General features: G+C 50.5%; 1 protein-coding gene across 1 annotated transcript in view; it reads right to left on the bottom strand.

Moving 5' to 3' along the window:
- The window catches only part of DOCK2 (dedicator of cytokinesis 2), a 330,536-nt gene that overhangs the window by 10,738 nt on the left and 299,657 nt on the right, over positions 1-20,141 (bottom strand). The window contains exons 39-45 of the mRNA XM_087816193.1: positions 16,556-16,645; positions 14,670-14,774; positions 12,679-12,820; positions 7,894-7,975; positions 6,610-6,694; positions 5,708-5,794; positions 417-593 (exon numbers count right to left, since the gene is read on the bottom strand). Coding sequence (XP_087672319.1) covers positions 417-593; positions 5,708-5,794; positions 6,610-6,694; positions 7,894-7,975; positions 12,679-12,820; positions 14,670-14,774; positions 16,556-16,645 — 768 coding nt within the window. The remainder of the gene's footprint in view (positions 1-416; positions 594-5,707; positions 5,795-6,609; positions 6,695-7,893; positions 7,976-12,678; positions 12,821-14,669; positions 14,775-16,555; positions 16,646-20,141) is intronic.

Here is a 20,141-nt window from a genome sequence, read left to right as displayed (position 1 = left end):
GTTGATCTCTATTCGTCTGTATTGTCACAGACTCTGGGTTTCACTTCTTTCCCTTTTTAGAAGACATTTTGAATCATGGACATGGGTTCATGGTTCCTCTACATTAGTGGTCTGGCTTACGGTCACCCGGTCCTCCCAGTGCCCCTCCTTGGCAGGGGCACCTGGCTGTGTTCAGTGAGCTAAGGGGCCCTATGAGCCCCGGGCCTTCCAGCCACAGCACCGTGCGGCGCTGAGGGTGGGAAGGAGATGAGGAGGAGGCTGCGGAGCCTCTGGAAGGTGAATGCGTCCAACCAGGCTGAGGTGACCCTTAGGGGCAAACAGCCACAGGAGGGTGAGCGACGAGCAGCTCTGTCTGCCTCCAGGTCCCCGGCCACTGCTCTGCGCCCCAGCAGGGCCTGGATAGCAGGATCCCTCACCTTCTCGTACTTGGCGAAGCCCCCCATGACCGCGGGGTCCACGATGCCGTTCAGGAGCATGGACAGAGGGTTGATGGGGAGGCTCTCGTCGCTCTGGTACTGGTTGATCATCATGAGGATCTTCTCGTTGGCCGTGGACATGGTTTCGATGGCGTTCTCCAGGGGGCTAATTGTGGTCTGTTGAAAATGAGATCACCAGAAAGAAAGGGCCTTAGCAGGTCGCTTTTAAAAACAGACACTCAGCGCTATTGATTTCATTTGGGGCTGGAATTCCAATGAGGCAATGCTCCCCGAGGGGCCGTAGCTGGCTCTTGCAATTAGTGAGCTCCGGGCTGTCTGCTGTCTGGGGAGGCAGGCGGCTTCCTGTGTGGGGAGAAGGGATGTCCCTGGGGAGGTGGAGGCAGGATGTGCCAGGCATTCGCTGGGGTTTCAGAGGCTGGGTGTGCTCCAGGGAGGCTCTTCCTTCTTATTACCTGGGTGAAAGATGTGCCAATTCAACCCATCTGGTATTGCTTGTGTACCTACTATGTGTGAGCTGTCAGCAGACAGATCAGCTCAGCTGGAGAGCTGATCCCCCAGCCTGGCCAGAGTCGGTCCTAAAACCGCTTGTTGTATGAGGAGTCACTGTTCCCAGGTAGATTCAGTTTAGTTGGGAAGATAAAACTAAATGCCTCTCCAACACCCCTTAGAAAGTGATATAATCAAGACGCCATCAAATGCTAACTGTATAGTTAGGGTTCTCAAGAGCTGGGAATCTGGAGTAAAAAACTGAATAAGGGTCTGCAAACTTTTTCAGTAAAAGACCCAGACATCTGTGGGCCAGGCATTCGTTGTTGTAACTACTCGACTCTGTTATTGTAGGGAGAGAGCAGCTCCAGGCAACAGGAAAACGAATGAGCATGGCTGTTCCAATAAAACAACTCACAAAAGTGGGTGGCAGGTGGGGTCTGGCCCACAGGCCATAGTGTGCTCACCTCTGGACTAAACTAAACAAAACTGAGTGCAAATCTCAGCTCTGCTGGTTTTCTTCCAGCTGTGTGACCCTGAGCAAGTTTCCTAATCTTTCTGAGCCTCAGCTGACTCGCTGGTAAAATGAGGCTGAGAGAACCTACTCTGAGAATAGCTGGTAGCTACTATGACCCCTCGTAGGTGTGAGGACAGAGAACAGCCATGGTACTAACAAGGGAAGGACGGGGTCACTCCCTGAGTATGTAGCAAGGATTAGTTGAGACAATATGACACTTGACTCAGCAGAATTCTTTTAAAATGTCACTGCTGGATATTATAACTACTGGGTATATGAGAAGGGTGGAGCCAACCTTGAGCCATCTTGACCATCTTTTAAAATAATTTCCTTAAATCCCTGTGAAACCCTAGCCTCCTCCTCTCTTTCTCGTTTGTTGTCCTTTTTAAAGATGGCTCCTCTCTGCAGCAAGGAGGCCCTGGGAGCAGGCTCTCTCTGTCACTGTCACTGTCTCTTTCTGCCACACAAACACACACTCATGCACACGCACACACACACACACACACACACACACACATAGACACACACTGGAGGGGAGGCTGCGTGGCCTGCCTAGCGAGGGCTGCAACCCTGCAGGGCTGCAGGAAGCCTGGTCTAGACTGAGCCCTGGTCTAGGCTGAAGTCTAAGGAAAATCTATCACGACCGCGTCAGTAGAGCCCAGCACTGCACTCGGATCTCAACAATAACCTGGCACATCTGAAAGATGCAGACTCTAAGGAGAGCTGTAAAAAATAGGAAGTCCTACTGATTGTCTTTCCTCTCCATTTCTGAAGCTACTTTTGAATCCCCCAGTCTTCAACATCATCACAGCCACTGGGAACTGGGAGTGAGAATGACAATTCCTTTGGTTTCTCAACCATGGGCACCTGTGCAGACTGAGTATGCAGTTCTGAGAGCAGAGTAACACGGGGGTGGGCGAAAGTAGGTTTACAACTGTAATACAAATAAATAACGCGATAACTTATGGTGGTGAGTATGTGAAACACAAGGGATAGCGCGTAGGCTACCAGAATGTGTAAGTAAAAGGCCGGCAATGTGAGCACGTATGAGACTGTGCCTGCGTGCGCGGTGCCGCTGTGACAGTCTTTCGAGTTAACCAAGCTATTGTAATAACCAGAACTTGCAGTTCTTTTTGCGTACGAACAACTGGAAACCTACTTCTGCCCACCCTGCTGGGAAGGGAAAATGAACTCTCAGGGGAAAACACTTTGGGAACAGTTTTAAAGGGGGAAAAGCATCAGCCAGGAGAGGAAGTGATGTAACTCCCTTGCCATCGGGGCTGTTTCGTCTTCAAAGTCATGTCGCCCACATTACCTTCTTAAGTCACATCCTTTTAGGAGCCCCATGAGCTGCACGAGGCAGGTAGTTACTGCATCTTACTTCTGCCACTGGTCACTCTGGCAGTTTGAATCCCACCTTTGGGCCTCAGTTTCCTCCTATGCAAATCAGTGGGGCTGGACAAGAACCGGGAAGGGACTGCATGCCTGGGGATCTGTAGGCCAGGCTGGGCCTGGCAAGGCCTCCTGTTCAGACCGCACGTGAGTTCGTTTTTAAAACTGACTTCAACTGCAGAGAGTTTGCCTCAGCACCCACCAGCCTCTGTTGTCGGAGTGCGACCGTCTCAGCTATCTGCATCTCCCTCCTGGGCTCCAAAGGTATTTGAACTTACAGCTCTTGGACTAAGTGACCCCTAGGGTGTTCCCGCCCTGACATTCCATAGTTTCTCAGTCTCCATTTCACAGATGATGGAAACTACGGCTCAGAGATGCCTTACATACAACATGCAGCTTGTTAACACCCCACTGCAATTGTGTTGCAGATCCCGGGTCAGGGCTTGTGGCAAAGACACATGTTCTTGGGGCCGAGAGCAAATAAGAGCCCTCAGTAAGCAGAACCCACACTTGAATCCCATCAGAAGACACCTCTTCTTAACAAACAGTCCTGTTGTCATGACGGTTCATGGAAGAAACAGCCAACAAGATATAAATTCAAAAAATGCAGGAACCAATGCTGGGAAGTGAACTTGCTCAGAGGCAAGACACTGTGGGGTCTGAGACACCCTGGCACTGCGGGTCACTCAGCTGGGGGCGGCTGTTACAGATACATCCACTCTGCGCAACCCTCTGGAGGTTTCCCAAACCTTCCCTTCAGAAGGCTTCAGGATAAAAGGAGTGAAACAAGAATGCTGAGCATCTCTTTCCTAACCTCAGAATCCTGAGTCCATAAAACAAGGTAACCAGTTCGGACACTACAGGTATCTGCATATTGATTGGTGGGTATAGATTTCCTTAACAAATATTCTTGAGCACCTGTTATGGGCCTGGGACTATTCTTGGTACTCAGCAATGTGGCAGGGAACAAAACAGACAAAAATCTGGCTCCCTGGAGCATATATTATAGTAGCACTTATATCCTAATGTGTCATATCATATCTATTATTCTAGATATTAAAATCAACACGCAGGCACATTAGACAGTCTGTTAAGGGGTGGCAGGTGCTTGGAGGAGAAAGGCTGTGGTGGAGGGGAATGGGGGTGCAGGCCAGACTCCTTGTGTCGCCCACAGTCTCATGGGGACACTGAAGGACAGGGGACACCTTGCTGAGCACCACTGAGAAAAGGGCAGAGTGGGGCCACTGGGTGGCGGCTATAGATTGGTAGACAGATTCTTGCTCTTAACCTCAAATACAGGATTAATCACAGTACATACTTCAAGGGGTGTTGTATCCAATGGGGTAATGCAGTAAAGCCCTGACAGGGCCTGGGACACTCGTCAAGCTTGGCCTGTGTCAATCTGTCCCATGAGGAAGAGCATGGTGTTGGGGTGGAATGGGGACACACTGAGGAGGAGGGGTGAATCCAGTCCAGGAACCTGAGGCTAAAGTCAAACCCCACCTCATTTGTTAACCTTGAACAACCCACCAACTCACTCTGCACCTGTTTCTTCATCTGTAAAATGGGAGCAATGACAGTGTTCATCTCTCAGTGTTGTTGAGGATGAGATCATGCATGAGAAAAGTTGGTACATCCTCAATAAATGTTTGTCGATGTCATCATCATCACTACTTTATTTTCCCCGAGCTCCAGGCTATGCCTGAGAAGAGGAGACTGGAGGGCCACAGGCTGCTGGGCTCACTGGAAGGGAGGGGGCATTGAGGGCTAGAGAGGGTGGTCTTAATGCTGACAATACAAGTAGCTGGAAAACATCAATCAGACCAAGTTCCTCCACTGCTCATGGTTCCTGGTCATTCAGTAGAAAAGCCAAAGTCCTTACAGTGGCCTATAAAGTCCTAGGCATCTGGTATCAGACTCCCCTCAGCCCTCACTGGTGCTGACCCAGACACACGCACGTTCTGGCTCCAGGGCCTTTGCACCTGCTGTTCCCTCCGCTGGAATGCCCTCCTCTTCAATGTCTGCATGGACCACTCCCGACTTCCTCCAGGCCTTTGCTCAAGCACCCTTTTATCGGGGAGGCTTTCTCTGGCAGCCCTATTAAATAGCAGTCCCTCCATCATCTTTCTCTTCCACTTTCCTGCATGAGGTTAACCCCATTTGACAGGATAGACTGACTTTGATGTTTCAATCTGTCTCCTGCACTAAAATGTAAGCTTCGTGGAAAAATCTTCAGGTCTTGGAATAGTGCTTGCCATGTGTTAGGTGCTCATTAAATGTTTGTTTAATGAATAAGACATCCTGCGTGTGTCCCTATGCTTCAGGTTTCCTCACAACCACCCTGGCCTTTCCCCTGTAGGAGCTGACAGATCCTTAGCTGTCTGAGGACGTGAACAACCTAAAGTGTGATGAGAAGTAAACCCCATGCAACTTGTACAAGGGAATCAAAACATTGGCACTCTAGCCAAAGCTTTGCTCCTGTGGGATTTCTTCTCTCTGAGCCTCATTTTATCCAGTTGGAAAATAGGTTCAAAGCAGGATTCTGCAAATGTCCCCCGAGGGGCTGCTGGGACCAGGAAGCTATGAGGGGTGACTGAGTGGATAGAGTCCCAGGCCCTCCGCCTGCCCCCTGCATCCAACCACAGGAGCTCCCCTTTCATCACCTTTTATTGCATCAGGCTTCATTCGTGAGGAAGGAAAGTTATCTGATGCTTAAAAAATAAAAAATCTGAAAGCAGCTAATTTGGATGCTGCCTCAGGTCCCTTCCTGCACTAGAATTCCAGGACTCCCACGAGGGCTTTAAACAAAAGCTCCTGAGGCTGGGAGAGGTGCTCAAGGATGGGAAAGGGGTGCCATGAGGGCCCAGAGACTCACCTGGGACATGTGGATCACCTCAAACCAGCGCAGGATCCCCGGAAGCTTGTATGCAGTCATGAAGGAGGTTCTTTCGATCCACATCGACTGTACCATGGGCAGGGGTTGACAAGGGAAGGAAAACAACACTTATGAAACCTGGGTACCAGAGATGCTTGGCAGGATCCCAGCTAGACCCCCAGGCTTCCCATCCACCTGCAATCAGAATAAATATTGCAAGACCCAGAAACACACTCTCACCTTAGCCTTAAGAATTCTTTCCCAAAGTGAAGTTTAAGTTTTCCCTGGATTTAGGCCCAGTAAGTTTTAACCTGCGTTTCTAAACAGTTTGAATTTTTAGGCAATTATCGAATGCATCCACCTGCATTTCCTGGGGGAGGATCCACCATGTGCATTTGATTCTCAAGGGGGCAGTAACTCCCCAAATATGAAGTATCACAGTCTAAGGCAAAGAGCTGAAAGAGGCCTGAAGCCACCTCCTCATGCCAGCCTTGGCCCACGAGACTAGCAGACAGGCACTAGCTTAGGAAACAAACAGGGAACAGTGGGGACTCACATCTCTGTGGCTTGTAATTGGTATTTCCTGCAGAGTTTGACTTCCTCTACACACCTGCCCAGCCTGAGGGGCCCTCCCTTCCAGAAATGTCCAAATGCCCTGTGACTGAAGGCACATCCCACACAGGCCCGGGCCATATCTTGAAACTGGAAAGGCTCAAGAAATGAGAAAACACATCCAATGCAAGAGACCAAGAATGGTTGTTACTGTCTCAGTGGATGTTGGTTTTTACTTTGGCTTTGGATCAAATTCCCTGAGGATCTGCAGTTGGCAGATGCATGGTCGGCTTGGCAAGGGTGGCCCAGGGGAATGATCAGGGCTGCTGTGGGGCAGAGGAGATACTCACGGCAAACTCGTTCTCAGGGTCGACGGTGCCCCTGCGCACCGGCCGGGAGTAGTGGAACCGCTGCACGTAGTTGGATTTGTAAAAGCTGCAAGACAGCAAAAGGCAGAGGCTCCTAGTGGTATGCTGGCTGCTGCCCTGAGCCTGCCCAGGCCGGTCATTACAGCAGGCTTCAGGCCTGGCGGAGTCCTTGTTGTAACGTTTAAAACCAGGTTCCTCTTGCAAGGTGACTTAGAAGGTGGACGGACTGGTGTTATGCCTTCATGAGAACAGGGCGGCCCTTAGGGTCCCCAAGGAGTTGGAATTCTTGCAGTAATGCACAGAGTCCCCTGGGCATCATTTCCTCTCACTTCCATGAAGGGTCTAGACACACCTAGCCAATGTTCCAGGAGTATCTTCCAAGGATCTCTTTAAGAGTCCCAGACACCCCCAGGTCACTTTTCCTGAATCTCCAGTGAGGTTCTGCCATCCGGCCAGCAGGGCACAATGCCAGCTGTACAGATGTTATCCCTGCCCATGGATGCCTGACTGAGGGTGAGCCATACCTGCTCAGCCATGTGGCTGGCATGGGGCTGCTGCGAGGGGCTGCCCCTCCCCGAGGCCACGGGCCCTTCGCCCTATAAGCGGTTCCTGCTCCCCACTGGGTCTCCCAGAGGGGATGCCATTGACTAAAGCACTTGGGGTGCTGTATTGTGTTCCTGGGCCTGGACAGCTGGAAGGGGTGCAGCCTTGTGCCCATAGGTTCAGCAGACCCCATGCCTCATGCCCTTATCACTGACCTTGCAACCTGATACTGAGCAGACTGACACCTGCTTTCACGCTACTCCCTCTGATGTCCCCTTACCATAATCTGAACATGCGCACTGTCAACATACGACCTCAGCAAATGCTGAAAAGATGTCCCTTTGGGAGAACATGCTCAGCATGAGCACTGGCCCTCCCCCTGGACCCCTCCTTCACACACACGCACACACACGCACTGTGGGATCGACCTGAGTGTCAGATTCACATCCAGTTCAGTGAATCTCATCACTGCTCACTGAGGAGGCCCTGTGCCTCAAGCGGAACCACACCCTCATCCCGCCATCCATCTCTGGCTCCAACCTCTTCAGTGGCAGAGCCCAGGTGGCCAATTGGGGGTGACTCTCCTCCCAAGAGGAAGGGGACAGGCTGGCTAAGACAGAGAAGGAACCAGAAGGGCACCAGGGCCTTTTGCTACCAGCTCAGCCTGGGGGCCCCATGGGACTTCTCCCATACCCCCTCCTTCCAGGGAGCTGTGGGTCTTACTTTATAATCTGGTCAGGCACCGGCTTGTTCTTGAACCTGGGGTGCTCATCCAGGACGGGCTGGACGGTGAAGCACTGGATGTCTGGGGTCCCCGAGTTAAGGTCCACGACATGTCTGATGGTCCAGGGGCAGTTCCGAGCAGAATGGGTACCACTGAGACCTTCCAGGCCAGCCCTTCTGGGGTAAGGTTTTTATTGAATGGCCAATCTCAGGTTGCTGGCTGCCGACCAGGTCCTCCTGACCAGTTAGCAGCCCCTGTCCCAGGGCTCAGCCCCTGCTGGCGGCTGGTTAGTTGTGCTTCATCACCATTGTCACTGCAGTATTATCGGTAACAATAACGCCACCTAATGCACTTATAGCTCTCAACCAACTGCAGAGCACATCTCCCCACGGTCTCCTGTCGTCTCTCCAATTCCACAGAGCAGTGCTATTCATGTAAATGGTCCCCGTTTCATAGACGAGGGTATCAAGGTCGAGGAAGCCAGGCAACTTGCTGGAGCTTGCACAGCTTGTGAGGGCAGAGCAGGGATTGGCATTGACGCCGTCTAACCCGAGCGTGGGGCTCTTTGGCTCTAGACTGCTACTCAGTGTGGCCCTTGGACCAGCAGCAGCAGCATCACCTGAGAGCTTGTTAGAAACAGCAATTCTCAGGCCCTGCCTCAGACCTGCGGAATCAGGCTCCATATTTTTTATAAGATCCTCATATGCATGCTTGCATTTGAGAAACACTACTCCGGAGCACGCAAATACCTGGCACTTTACACCCTGACTCTGAGTGTGCGAGAGTAGCTGCCTGTGGCAGGATAGGGAGGGCATGGCCAGGCTCGGTGGGAAGAGCTCCAGGATCGATTTGTGATGCCTGCCATGGGCACAGATACACAAGAGGCAATGTGTGTGCTGGGTCTTTGTCACACTTATTCTAGACCTTTTTTCACTTTAAGCGAATGATACGGCAAACTGAGTGAACAAAATCAGCCATCACTGGGCCTATCCCTGCGCCTGCTCCCTGGTGTCTTCACCCATCTCTCCTCTTCTGCGATCCGAGTCCTCTCAGTGCCCTGTTCTACCAGACGACTGCCATGACTCTGAAAATCCTCCTCCTGGGCCCGACATTTCTGCTGGCTAAGGGATCACAAACTCCTGTGTCGGCATTCTCTTATGCCAATGTCTGAATATGGAGTGTTCAAGTGCTCCACTAGGGCCTTCCCCCTCCCCCCGCCCCCCCCCCCGCCCCCGGTCATCTCTGGGTATGCAGCAGATCCTGCTGTTCCCTTTGCTGGGAATCCTTTCCCACATCCCGGCGCCTCCACAAGCACTCAGCTTGCCCTCAGGGCTCGTTTTCCTGCCTTCTCCACAGCGCTTTGTCTGGACTCGGCTCTGATGTCTCAGCTCCTTGTCTTCTCCCCACACCCCTTCCCACCAGACCATGAGCTTCCTGAGAGCAGAGGCAATGATTCTCTCACACGTGGGAAATGGCCAAAGCGTAATTCCAAGTGAAAGTCAACTGGCCCTCCTCCCACAAACTCACTCCGTACTAACGCTGGGCTTGTCCGGTGTTTTCCGAGCATCTTAGCCGTAGACATCTTGGCCCCAAGCATTTTTGTCGTAAAAGATAAAATAAATGGTCGACAGTTTGGTTCCATTTCTCCACAGACAAATCAATTTAAATACATTAAACACTTAATGCATTTAAGCTAGCTGTCATGACTTTGGTTTTATTTCATTTCTCCACTGGCAAGCTCTCACACTAATCCCATTTTTATATTATATAAATCTTAGCCCTCATTAGGGTCTACACAGTGACAAGTAGATGGAGTGGTCTGAAAATAGTAGATGATATCAGGTGCCTATATTTACTTGATAGAAAATGCAGTAGTGAAACCACTCAGCGGATGACATGGTTACACTACACTAGACAATGATCACATACCTGTTTGCGAGGCCTTCGGTAATATGGCATATACTACATACAGTGACATTTTCCATAGAGCTTTGGAACATCTATCAATGGACATGTGACAATATGCAAATTCAAATCAACAATTAAAAATAAAGTATAGCAATAAAGTTTTTTACATTTTGTTATTCATATCTTCCTGTTGTATTTTGTCCTTTTATGGCAAAAATGCCTTATGGTGAATTAATTCTGCAGCAAAAGTGCTTGTGGCCAAGATGTTTAGTGTGAAAATGCCTAGAACCTAGAAAATCCACCCATGTATTATCCACGGCTGCTCTCTCACCATTAGAGCAGAGCTAAATCACTGTGACAGAGGCCACATGGCTCAGAAGACCAAAATATTTCCTATCTGGTCCTTTATGGAGAAGTTTGCCAATTCCCGTTTTAAAGAAGGTTCTAGGTCATGTCTACTGATCTTAGCAGCTGGCCTTGGTCCAGGAGGATAATCCAAACCTAGCCAGTGACCCACGAGGATGTGTGGCTAGACGCCAACCATGTGCTGAATCTATGCATAGAAGCGTGGCGCCGAGGTCTGGCAGACAGAATGGTAGGGGACAGGAGGCACCCGGCTAAAAGACCTTTGCTTCTAAATGTCTTCCCCCACTTGGACACCTGAGTGGGAAGACAGGATCTGTCACCTTTCTGACCTGCTTGTCAGCTTTTCAACATGCAAAGGCAAGAAAACAGCTCAGATCTGGGTAAAACATGAGTTCAAATCCTAGTTCCATCACTCCCTGTGATCTTGAGCAAGCTGATGACAGCTCTGAGCCTCAGTCTTCTTATTTGTAAGATTCAGAGAGTAACAGTACCCATCTCACAGGATTACTACGAGGATAGGAGACAATGCATGAAAAATGCCTACTGCACAGTTAGTTAGTAAAGGACATTTTGTTCATTAATCTTAAACAAAACGATGGCGTTATAGAAAGAATTAGAGACTTTGAGACACATAGGTCTTGGAGTTCAGATCTCAACTCCATCACTAATAGCTTTGTAACCTCACCTCCCTGCCTCACACATTCCTTCTCTACAAAATAAAGAAGATAAATGCTAACCTTACGGGACTTTATGGGGATTACAGGGATCACGGTAATAAAACAGTCCCATGCACAGCATGAGAAGGACATTTAGCAAATGTCAGACCATCCCCCCCTCCCCACCCACCTGGTCTGGACACTGCATCAGGTCTACGTGTGAGTATCAGGTCTACGTGTGAGTATTAGGTCTACGTGTGATTATACGGCCAGGAGCACATGGTTCCTCCACCCGCCCTGAGTTAAAAGGCCACGGAGCTGTTCAACACCATGTGTCCCGTGTCTCATCTATAACTAAACTCATGTTTGTAACCAGCCAGCCCCCCCCAATCGGCTGCATTCCCTCCTGCAAATAACCGTGGTAGAGCAGGCACGAAGGACAGGTGAGCGTCATGACAAGGTTACATGTACCACCCGAGGGGAAATATTTGGATTATAGCTCAGCAATCTTAGCAGACCGGCCATGCAACCTGTCAGCCCCACTTTAAAGGCTATAACTTAATTTGTGTTCAAGGGGGGAAAGGGGGAAGCCAGGCTGGTTTTACACACCTCTGCTCAGCTGTCTGCCTTTTCCTTGGGAGTCGGCTCCTGCCCAGGGGCAGCTCCTGGCCCTGTGAACAGGGCACCCTGCCCCACCTCACTGAGCCATCTCCTGTCACCCGTCCTCTGTGTTTGCCAGTAAGCTGGCTCCCTCTCCCTTTCCTTTTTCTCTCTCTCTTCCTCTTGTTTTCTTTGCCTTCCTGTTAATCAACACGCATTTCCTTAGAGTCAGTTGTGTGCAGGGTGCTAGGGGAACTGGAGGAATTACTGCAGTGACCAAGTCTCTGCCCTTACGGCTCTTCCAGTCTAACTCACATGTACCTTTAAAAAGCACAAAGATAACAACAGACTGAGATCCATTCTCTAAAGAAAACAAACAGTGGCTAAGGTAAGAGCCATGAGGAGTTTAGAGAAGGCCAATTTAGGTGAACAGGGATGGCCTCTTCCAGGAGGTGCCACCAACTTAGGATCTGAAGGTAAGAAAGGAGCTTGGGGAAGAGCATGAGAAGCAGGGGGAACAGAACACATGCAGGCTCAGAGGTGGGAACAAGCTCTGCATGTTTAAGGAACAGAAAAGAGGAAAGAAAGAGGCAGAGTCGGGGGCGATGGAATTGGAGAGGCAGGCAGGAGTCAGAGATGGACAGCTGCAGGCCTCATGCGGGAGCTTTGACTTTATATGAAGGGTGCTGAGGCACCTGCTCTGCTCCTTCCCACTCAGGCCTTTGCACACAATGGGCCTCCCATCTGTCTAGGACATTCTGCCAGGCTCTCACTAACCTTTGGCTGGTAACTCAACTTAAACATCACCTTCCCAGCCCTCCTCATTGCAGGGCCCTGCATAGCCTTCTCTTGGCATTGGTCACAATTTTCTAAATACATATTTAATGGTGCAATTAGTTGTTCAATGTCTCTTTTAGTTACTGGACTATGAACTCCTTGAGGTAGAACCACTTTGTGACTATAATCTCCAGCAGTCTGCATAATGCTTGGTGCAGAGTGAGAGCTTGGCAGTATTTGTTTCAAGAATAAGTGAATGAGTCAATGAATGAGTGAGTGAATGAGTGAATTAACCACTGAATGCAACACCTAGAACTTCCCGAGATGGGTTCTTGTAACCCACCATACCAGGCACTAACGTGGGCACCCCAGTAAAGATGCAGGCACAGCCCCGAGCTCCCAGACGGGACTCTGTGGGCTCCAGCCCCAGCAGGGCTGCCCACGCTGTGACCTGGGCCGGGCCTTCTCCAAGGATACACTGGCCTGGGGCGTTCTTCACATCATCTCCGGGGGCAGAGGTGGTGTTCATCTTCTCCGCGTTGGGGAACTGGCTCATGAGCTGCATCTGGAAATCTTCCCTCCGCTCGTACTCCTTTCCTCGGTAGATGAACACTTTGTTCTGCAGAGAAATGACACCTATCAGAGATCTCAGGGCCCAGGTTGGGAGGATGTGGTCCAAGCACAGCTGGGAGGCTTGTGACATGAGTCCGGGGCTACAGTGACCTCCTATAGATCTTTCTCCACTCTGCTTCCCCACCAAAGAAAGGAGGAGCTCACCCCACTGACCTTCCAGTGGGGCATCACCCCTTTAACAGGAGGTGGGAAAGGAAGTTGTAGATGCCAAAACCCTCTCCTGTGTGGCGCTGTCAGAATAGTTCCTCACCCACCTTCCTCTGTGTTGCCCCTACTCTCCTATTTACATAACCACAGTTTTATGTCTGGCCTTTCATGGGCCATGTGGGCTGGGCCTGTGGGCTGGGAGGGAGCAGCATTTGGGTCCTTCATCATTTGGCCTCTGGTCCTAGCTTCATGGAAACATACTCTTTACCCTTCCTTGACCACATTAGGCTCTTCCAGAGCAATGGTTTTCAATCAGAGGGTGACTTTGCCCTCGATGGGACACTGGTAATGTCTGGAAACATTTTGGTTGTCACTCAGGGGTGGTGATGGGGCCACTGGACTCTAGTGGGTAGAGGCCCAGATGCTGCTAAACATCCTTTGATGCACAGGACAAATGACCTACTTTAAAGTGTCAGCAGAGCTGAGATTGAGAAACCCTGTTCTAGGCCAGAACTGTATAGCCTCTGATGGCCCCTAAGTTCTGTCCAAATCCACATCTGTCACTTCCACAGATCAGTACTTCCAAACCTGGGGGATCATCCAAGGAGCCCAGAAGGCTTTCAGAAGTTAGGATTCTCGGGCCTCATACCAGACCTACTGAAATGGAGCCTGTGGCAGTGCAGCCTGGGAACATGCATTTTAATCAAGTTCCCCAGGGTTTCTGAGGTACGATCAGGCTTGGGAAGGCACCTCTCTTCCATCAAGGAAACCCTCAGTATGCCCCCTCCTGTAGCCCATGCCCACTCTGACTGGACTGTCAATCAAGTGGGGTTGAGACCAGGTTTACTGTCCCTTTGAGTCTCCCTAAACTCAGAATTGAACCCTAGACTTCCAGGCAGGAAGGAAGCCTATAGTGGACCTAATCCAACTCTCTGCATGATGAATGAATAATCCACGAAAGCAGCGGTTCAGAATCTGTGCTCCAGGGGTCCCCCAGGGTCCCCCAAACCCTTCCTGGGCCACACAGGATCCCAGCAAGCTCTTTTCATAACTGTAAGCTGTCATTTGCCTCCATCACACTCATTCTCTCGCGAGCGTGCAGCACAATTTTCCAGAGGCTGCGTGATGTATGGACGCAGCAGACAGAATGCAGAGCAGGTGTAAGCACCCAGCTGTCTCCTCTCAATCTGGACACTTATGAGATTTGCAGGAATAGGAAACAACGCACTGTTCGCATTCTTTTGAATTAGAAAATAGTTATTTTTCATAAAGATGCCGTTTATGTCAACATGTGATAGCTTTATTATTTTTAAATAAGTTGATAAATATTTTTAATTTTCTTAGTTTTAATCTTAAATGTGGTAACTATAGTTAGAGTCTATAGGTACAGAAGCTTTTGGGGGACCTCAATAATTTTTAAGAGAGAAAAGGGGTACTGAGTCTAAAAAGGTCTGAGAGCCGTTGCTCCACAGGGCCCGCCGGGCAGCAGAGGTCCTCCCTGCAGGGCGAGGGAGTTCACTACCTCTGGAGGCAGCTCTGGCTGCTGCGCATGGGGAGTGAGCGGGGGTGGGGCAGCGCTTGAGGGGGGAGAGCAAGGTGTCTGAGCACACGCAGATCCTCGAAACACAGAGGGAGGGCTGAGATGCACAGGCCTGGGACCCGGCCTCTCTGAGTCACTGCAAACTCACCCGCAGGAAGGTGGGGAACCCCTGGCCATAGTACCCCACAGCAAAGTAGTCTGGCTTGGGTCTGAGGATTTTCATGATGTTTTCATAGAACTTCGCCTGCTGGACCTGAAAGAGGAAAACTCTCAGCTCGTAACAACCTAGATTTGTGTCAAAGGCACGTTCAGCTAAGAGAGGCCACAGTACAGACACGGTCATCACACTAGGACCAACGTGCCCCACACGCACATTTGCACATCGGCAGGAGAGTAACTGTAACAGCACAGTGGGCCCTCTGTATCTGAGGGTTTCACATCCACAGAGTCAACAAACAACAGATTGAAAGTATTAGAAAAAATTCCCAGAAAGTACCACTCCATCAAAAAAACCCTTGAATTTGCCACCTGCCCAGCACTATGCTGACTCCATGCAAATGAAGTGATGGGCAGGCAGACCCTCCAGTAGCCTATATACAAATAGAGGTTGCATGCAAATCCTGGGCCGTTTTACAAAGGGGACCTGAGCTTCTGCTGATTTGTTCCCACTGGGGGTCCCGGAACCCTTCCCTGCAGCAGCTCTATTTAACCGTACACCAGGTACCATGTGACCCACTCCACCGGTACTGTCTCGTTTAGTTGCATCCTACTCACAGCAACCCCACGAGTACTGCATCTCCACTTTGCAGATACAGAAATGTTACCGCCCAGTGCAGCCGGTAAGGAAGCGAAGCTGGCCAGCCGTCACCGCGCATGTTTGTGAGGATCTGTGGAGATCAATGTCTTCCTGTGCGTGCACACGACATATATCATCAATCTAAGAGGTGTGTGATTTCCATATTTTAGCATCTCTGGAAACAGTTTACATCTAACTTTATATCTGATGGCATCTTACGATTGGTATTAGCTAGACAGAAATCATTAGCCAGGCATGACACATATAAAAGGACAAACTATGACATCTTAAATTTGATACAATATGGAAGATACATGTGCGTGGACCCAGGCATGAGCCTGTGATGTGGGCTTGGTGCCCAGATGTGCATGCATGTCAGCATGTGTGTGAATGTGTACTGTGTGTGCATGTATGTATGCGCATGAATGTGTATTGAGTGTGTGGGGCGGGGCTGTGTGCTGCCCCATCTGCAAATATCTATGTGGATATATTCGGGGCAGATGCAAGTGTTTTCTGTGCAAGCACATCTCTTAGACACTATCCTCCACGACCAGTCCCCCACCAAAAACCCTATACATCATCTCCCAACGCCTGACTCTCATTAGAGCTAGACTGACTCTAGAATGGGCTGAGATGGGGCCCTGAGGTCCTGGCTCTCAGGTCACCAGGAAGTAGGTGGGGGGTGTGAGTGGGGTGGGGGGAGCAACCAAAAACTTCTGCATTTTCACTGCAGAAGCAGCCTCCTTGCCAAGCCCTGGCCACTGCAGCACAATCAGAATCGCTGGCTTCCCCCACCTCCCACTTCCTTCACCTAATCACAGGCACCGAGGAGCTAATGGGGAATGGCCAGATGGGGAGCATTTTAATGTGATTTATCTGTTAATCAGAAAGCACAAATTTGCGTTTTTATTTAATTGGCTCAGTGATTTGTGGGAATTTTACTGCAAATGGAGCACAGTGCTGATTGGGTGCAGCAGCAGCAGCCGCCCAGGGCCAAGCAGGTACTTAACACCCCATCCCTGCCACTGCCTGATGAGTTTTCCCAGAATCCCTCCCTTTGGAAATATTCCCAGCAGGGAGGGAGCCTCTCAGTACAGCCTGGCTCAGGTCAGGCCCTACTTCCTTTCTTTATGTAGTGTCCTACCTGTCTGGCCTCCCGCCCTTGCACAGCCTCTCTGGCTAGCCAGGTCCTGAGCACCCAGGCTCCAGCACAGTCAGCTCCTGCAGCAACAGCTTACCAGGTTCTGGCTGAGCAGCTCGTAGTCAAAGATCTCCATCTCGTATTGCTCTGCCAGCTCCTTGCATAGGCTGATGGCCTCTTCCCACATCTGCAGGGAGGTAGTGAAGACAGAGGTTAGGGGTGCTGCCAGGATTGCAGAGCCCCTTGCAGAGGAAGTGGCCTGGCAGCTGTGCCTCTGGGAGGACTCAGCTGCAAGCCCAGCCCAGCCCAGCCCAGCCCAGCCCCAGCCCCAGCCCCAGCCCTAGCCCCAGCCCCAGCCCCAGCCTTAGCCCCAGCCCCACACGCAGAGAGCCTGTGCTTCCCAGGAGCACGACCATTCCTTTGCCTTTCAGCCCAGTTTCTTCACAAACAATGGAGCAGCCACAGACTAGGCTGAACACTGTCCTTACAGGCTCTCAGGTCCTTCACAACCCCTCTGAGAGGTGACCAGCAGCATCTGTACTTCCCAGGTGAAAAACAGGTTCACAGGCAGAGCAACTCCCCAGCTCAGATGCCCAACACAAAGCAGGGTCAGGATGCCCACCAGGTGGTGACTGGTGGCCTCGCTTCATTCTCACCTTAGAAGTAAATGAACCCTTGACTCCCCCAGCTTCCCCTGCGCAGGTGAGGCAGGGAGACATTCACCCTATTTTCCAATGAGAAATGGTTCACAGGGAAGTAAGCAGGCGCCCTGGGATTAGAGAGTTTCTGGAGGTAAAGATGGGGCCAGGTCCAGTTGTCCTGCCGTTCATGCCTGGGAACCTTCCACTCTGCCAATCCTGACACTTGACATTTTTCCTTTTTTCCCCTCTGGCCATCTCCCCTCCCTTCTTTCTTCCCTCCCTCCCTTGCTCTGGCTCTTTCTGGTGTATGTGTTAAGACCAGAGATCTCCCCTCTTAACAGGAGTTTAAGTTCACAATACAGTATTGCTAAAAAAAAGGCCCGATGCTGTATAGCAGCTCCCTAGAACCCAGTCATCTTGTGTAACTAAAACTTTACGCCAGCCCCTTCTCAGTGGGGTTATTTGAGGGGTTTGAGTGGGAAGGGACAGCATAGAGACAGAGGTGGGAGCGCTACTAGAGTAATAAAAAGACTGAGACTTTTTTAAAAAATAGGTCTTTTCCATCTTTAAAACCAATTCTGAGAAAACAAACCCTGGACATAGGGGATCCTTTTTGTCTGCTTTGTCTGAAGCTGGAGCTGGATCACCCCTCCATCTGTGACCACAGGGGATGGGAACCCCTGCGGAGGGGACTGGGGATGTAGGTTGGGCTGGGAACACCCACAGAGAGCCCTGGGGATGCAGGCTGGGCTGGGGAACCCCCAGAGAGGCCTGGGGATGCAGGCTAGGCTGGGGGTCTGGCAATCTCAAGGGACACCCATTACATTTCACATGTAGTTTAAAATAGGAAAATGCACCTAAATGGAGAAGCTGGGGGAGGAAGGGAGGAAAGGGGAGGTTGCCAAAATGCAGTGTGTGCTTTGTAGCAAAAATGCTCTCTCTGCATCCAAGCATAAAAATAAATAAAGCAAGTGCTGAGTGCGGGAGCCGTGGCTGTAAACCCGTGGACAGCTTAGTGAGCAGTGTAAAAATGCTTTATGTGCCAGGAAGATCCAAGTCCCCGGGGGCAGGCTGGCTGGTGCTTCCTCTTCAGCCTCAACAAGGGGTGGTGGTAACACCCTGCGCTGGGCCAGGGGACTGTTTGGCTCAAGCGGAGGTCTTCGCCAACCATAATATGCTGGAAATGCTCTTCCCTTGTGTGTTCAGAGACCACTAAGGGACCAGGAAGGGGGCTAGGCAGGAGTTTGATGCCTCGGATTTCCTCCAGAGTCTGCCCCTGTGGTCACTGGGTCCTCTGACAGTCACTTATCCCCAAGTCTAATACATTACAGTGCCTGCTGGCTTTGAGGCACAGCATGGTATACAGTTATGGGGCAGATACAAAGATGGAACGTAAAGCATACACAAAAACAGATATAATAGTTGGGTTCTGAGGGATGTAGAGGAGTCTACCAAGTGATGACAAATGGATTTAGGGGGTAGAAAGCCATTGTGTGTCTGGAACAATGAGCTTCCATGAGGGGAGCTGTGGGTAAAAAAAGTTGAAGGGATGCTAAGGAATGTGGGCTTCATTCTAGAAGCTTCCACAGCAGTGACTTTCAGAGTGAGCTGTACCCATCTGCTCCCTGCTCTCTGCTCTCAACATACTTATGTTACCACTCTGCTCCCCGCCCGCCCCCACAACTGCACAACACCAAAGGGTAACATACAAAAAGGATTATGATCGGCACAGCTGTTTGTCAACAGGATGGTAAGGTCTTTAAGATTGGGGATCATGCCTTTTTCCTCCCTGCTCAGCACAGGGTGGGCTGAACTGGATACCTTCAGAGGACAAAGCTCAGCATGCACTTTTGGGGCTCCCCTCCCCCCCTGCCGTGACCGACTTCATAAGCTGATAAACCAACAGTAAGCTGACTCAATGTCCTGCAGGGCAGGAGGTTCCAGAGATGGCAGAGTCTCTGCCCTCAAGAGGCTTATAATTGTAAATTATAAAAACTAGGTTCTTCATTGCCCAACTCCCGGGAATTTATAAGCCCTTGCACAGACATTACCTCATTGTGTCTTTCCAGGGAAGGTGGGGAGATCAGACTAAGACAGATGCAATGAAGACAGACCAAAATTAAGTGTTAAGTTGTATCCTGATGAACTGCAGGAGGCCTTGAGATTCAGAAGAGAGGCGGTAGGTAAACCGGAGGACTCGAGAAAGGCTTGGAGGAAATGGCCCGTCAACTGGGGACTTGAAGGCCGAGTTGAGGATTAACAGTGACAGTTACAACTCAACAAGATATTATGTACTATGTACTAGGTCATGTGCTAGATGCTCTACATGCAACTTCTCATCTAATTGTCACAATTTTACTAGGAAGTAGGTACCATTAGTACTCTGGGTGGGGAACTGGAGTCTCTGAGAGGCCAAGGGAACTGTGGGTAGAGGAGCAAGATTTGAAACCCAGGCCAGCGGCTCCAGAGCCTGAGAACTTAGCCAGGCCATGTCTCCTACAGGGTGAGTGTTAGCACGAGGTTGAAGCTCCCTAAAGGTGCCCTGGAGACTGGAGGGTGGGCAGCAGTTGGTCTGGCTACTCTCCTAACCAAGCCCAATCAAGCATTCTGTCCTTGCTGCTTAGAGATCAATGATGGCACCATGGTGTCATTCATACATTCGATCTGTTTAGTTATTCAAAGTATATTTGTTGGGCCCTGTGCGTCAGGCTCTGTTCCAGCCACGGGACATTCAGCAGTGGATGGGCCTCCATCTGCACTGCACTCTAGACTGAGGGGCCAGGAAAAAGGCAAGTGAAACTGAAATGAACAAGGTGATGCCTGAGAGCGACGGCGATGGGGCTTTGAGGAGGCAATGAGGGTGACTCAGGCTGAGTGCTGCTTTGTCTTGGGTGATCAGGGAAGGCTTCCTTGAGGACATGACATCTAAGCAAAGCCCTGAGCCATGGAAAGGAGCCAGCCATGGGCTGCTATGGAAGAGGAATGTTCTAAGCTGGGGAAAGCAAGTGCAAAGGCCCTAAGGTGGAAATAAGCATGGCATAG

Source organism: Miniopterus natalensis, chromosome 4 (genome assembly GCF_054644295.1).
Source record: "Miniopterus natalensis isolate mMinNat1 chromosome 4, mMinNat1.hap1, whole genome shotgun sequence".
Taxonomy (NCBI): domain Eukaryota; kingdom Metazoa; phylum Chordata; class Mammalia; order Chiroptera; family Miniopteridae; genus Miniopterus; species Miniopterus natalensis.
The sequence above is the reverse complement of the archived record's forward strand: the minus strand, read 5'-3'. Positions and strand labels throughout refer to the sequence as shown.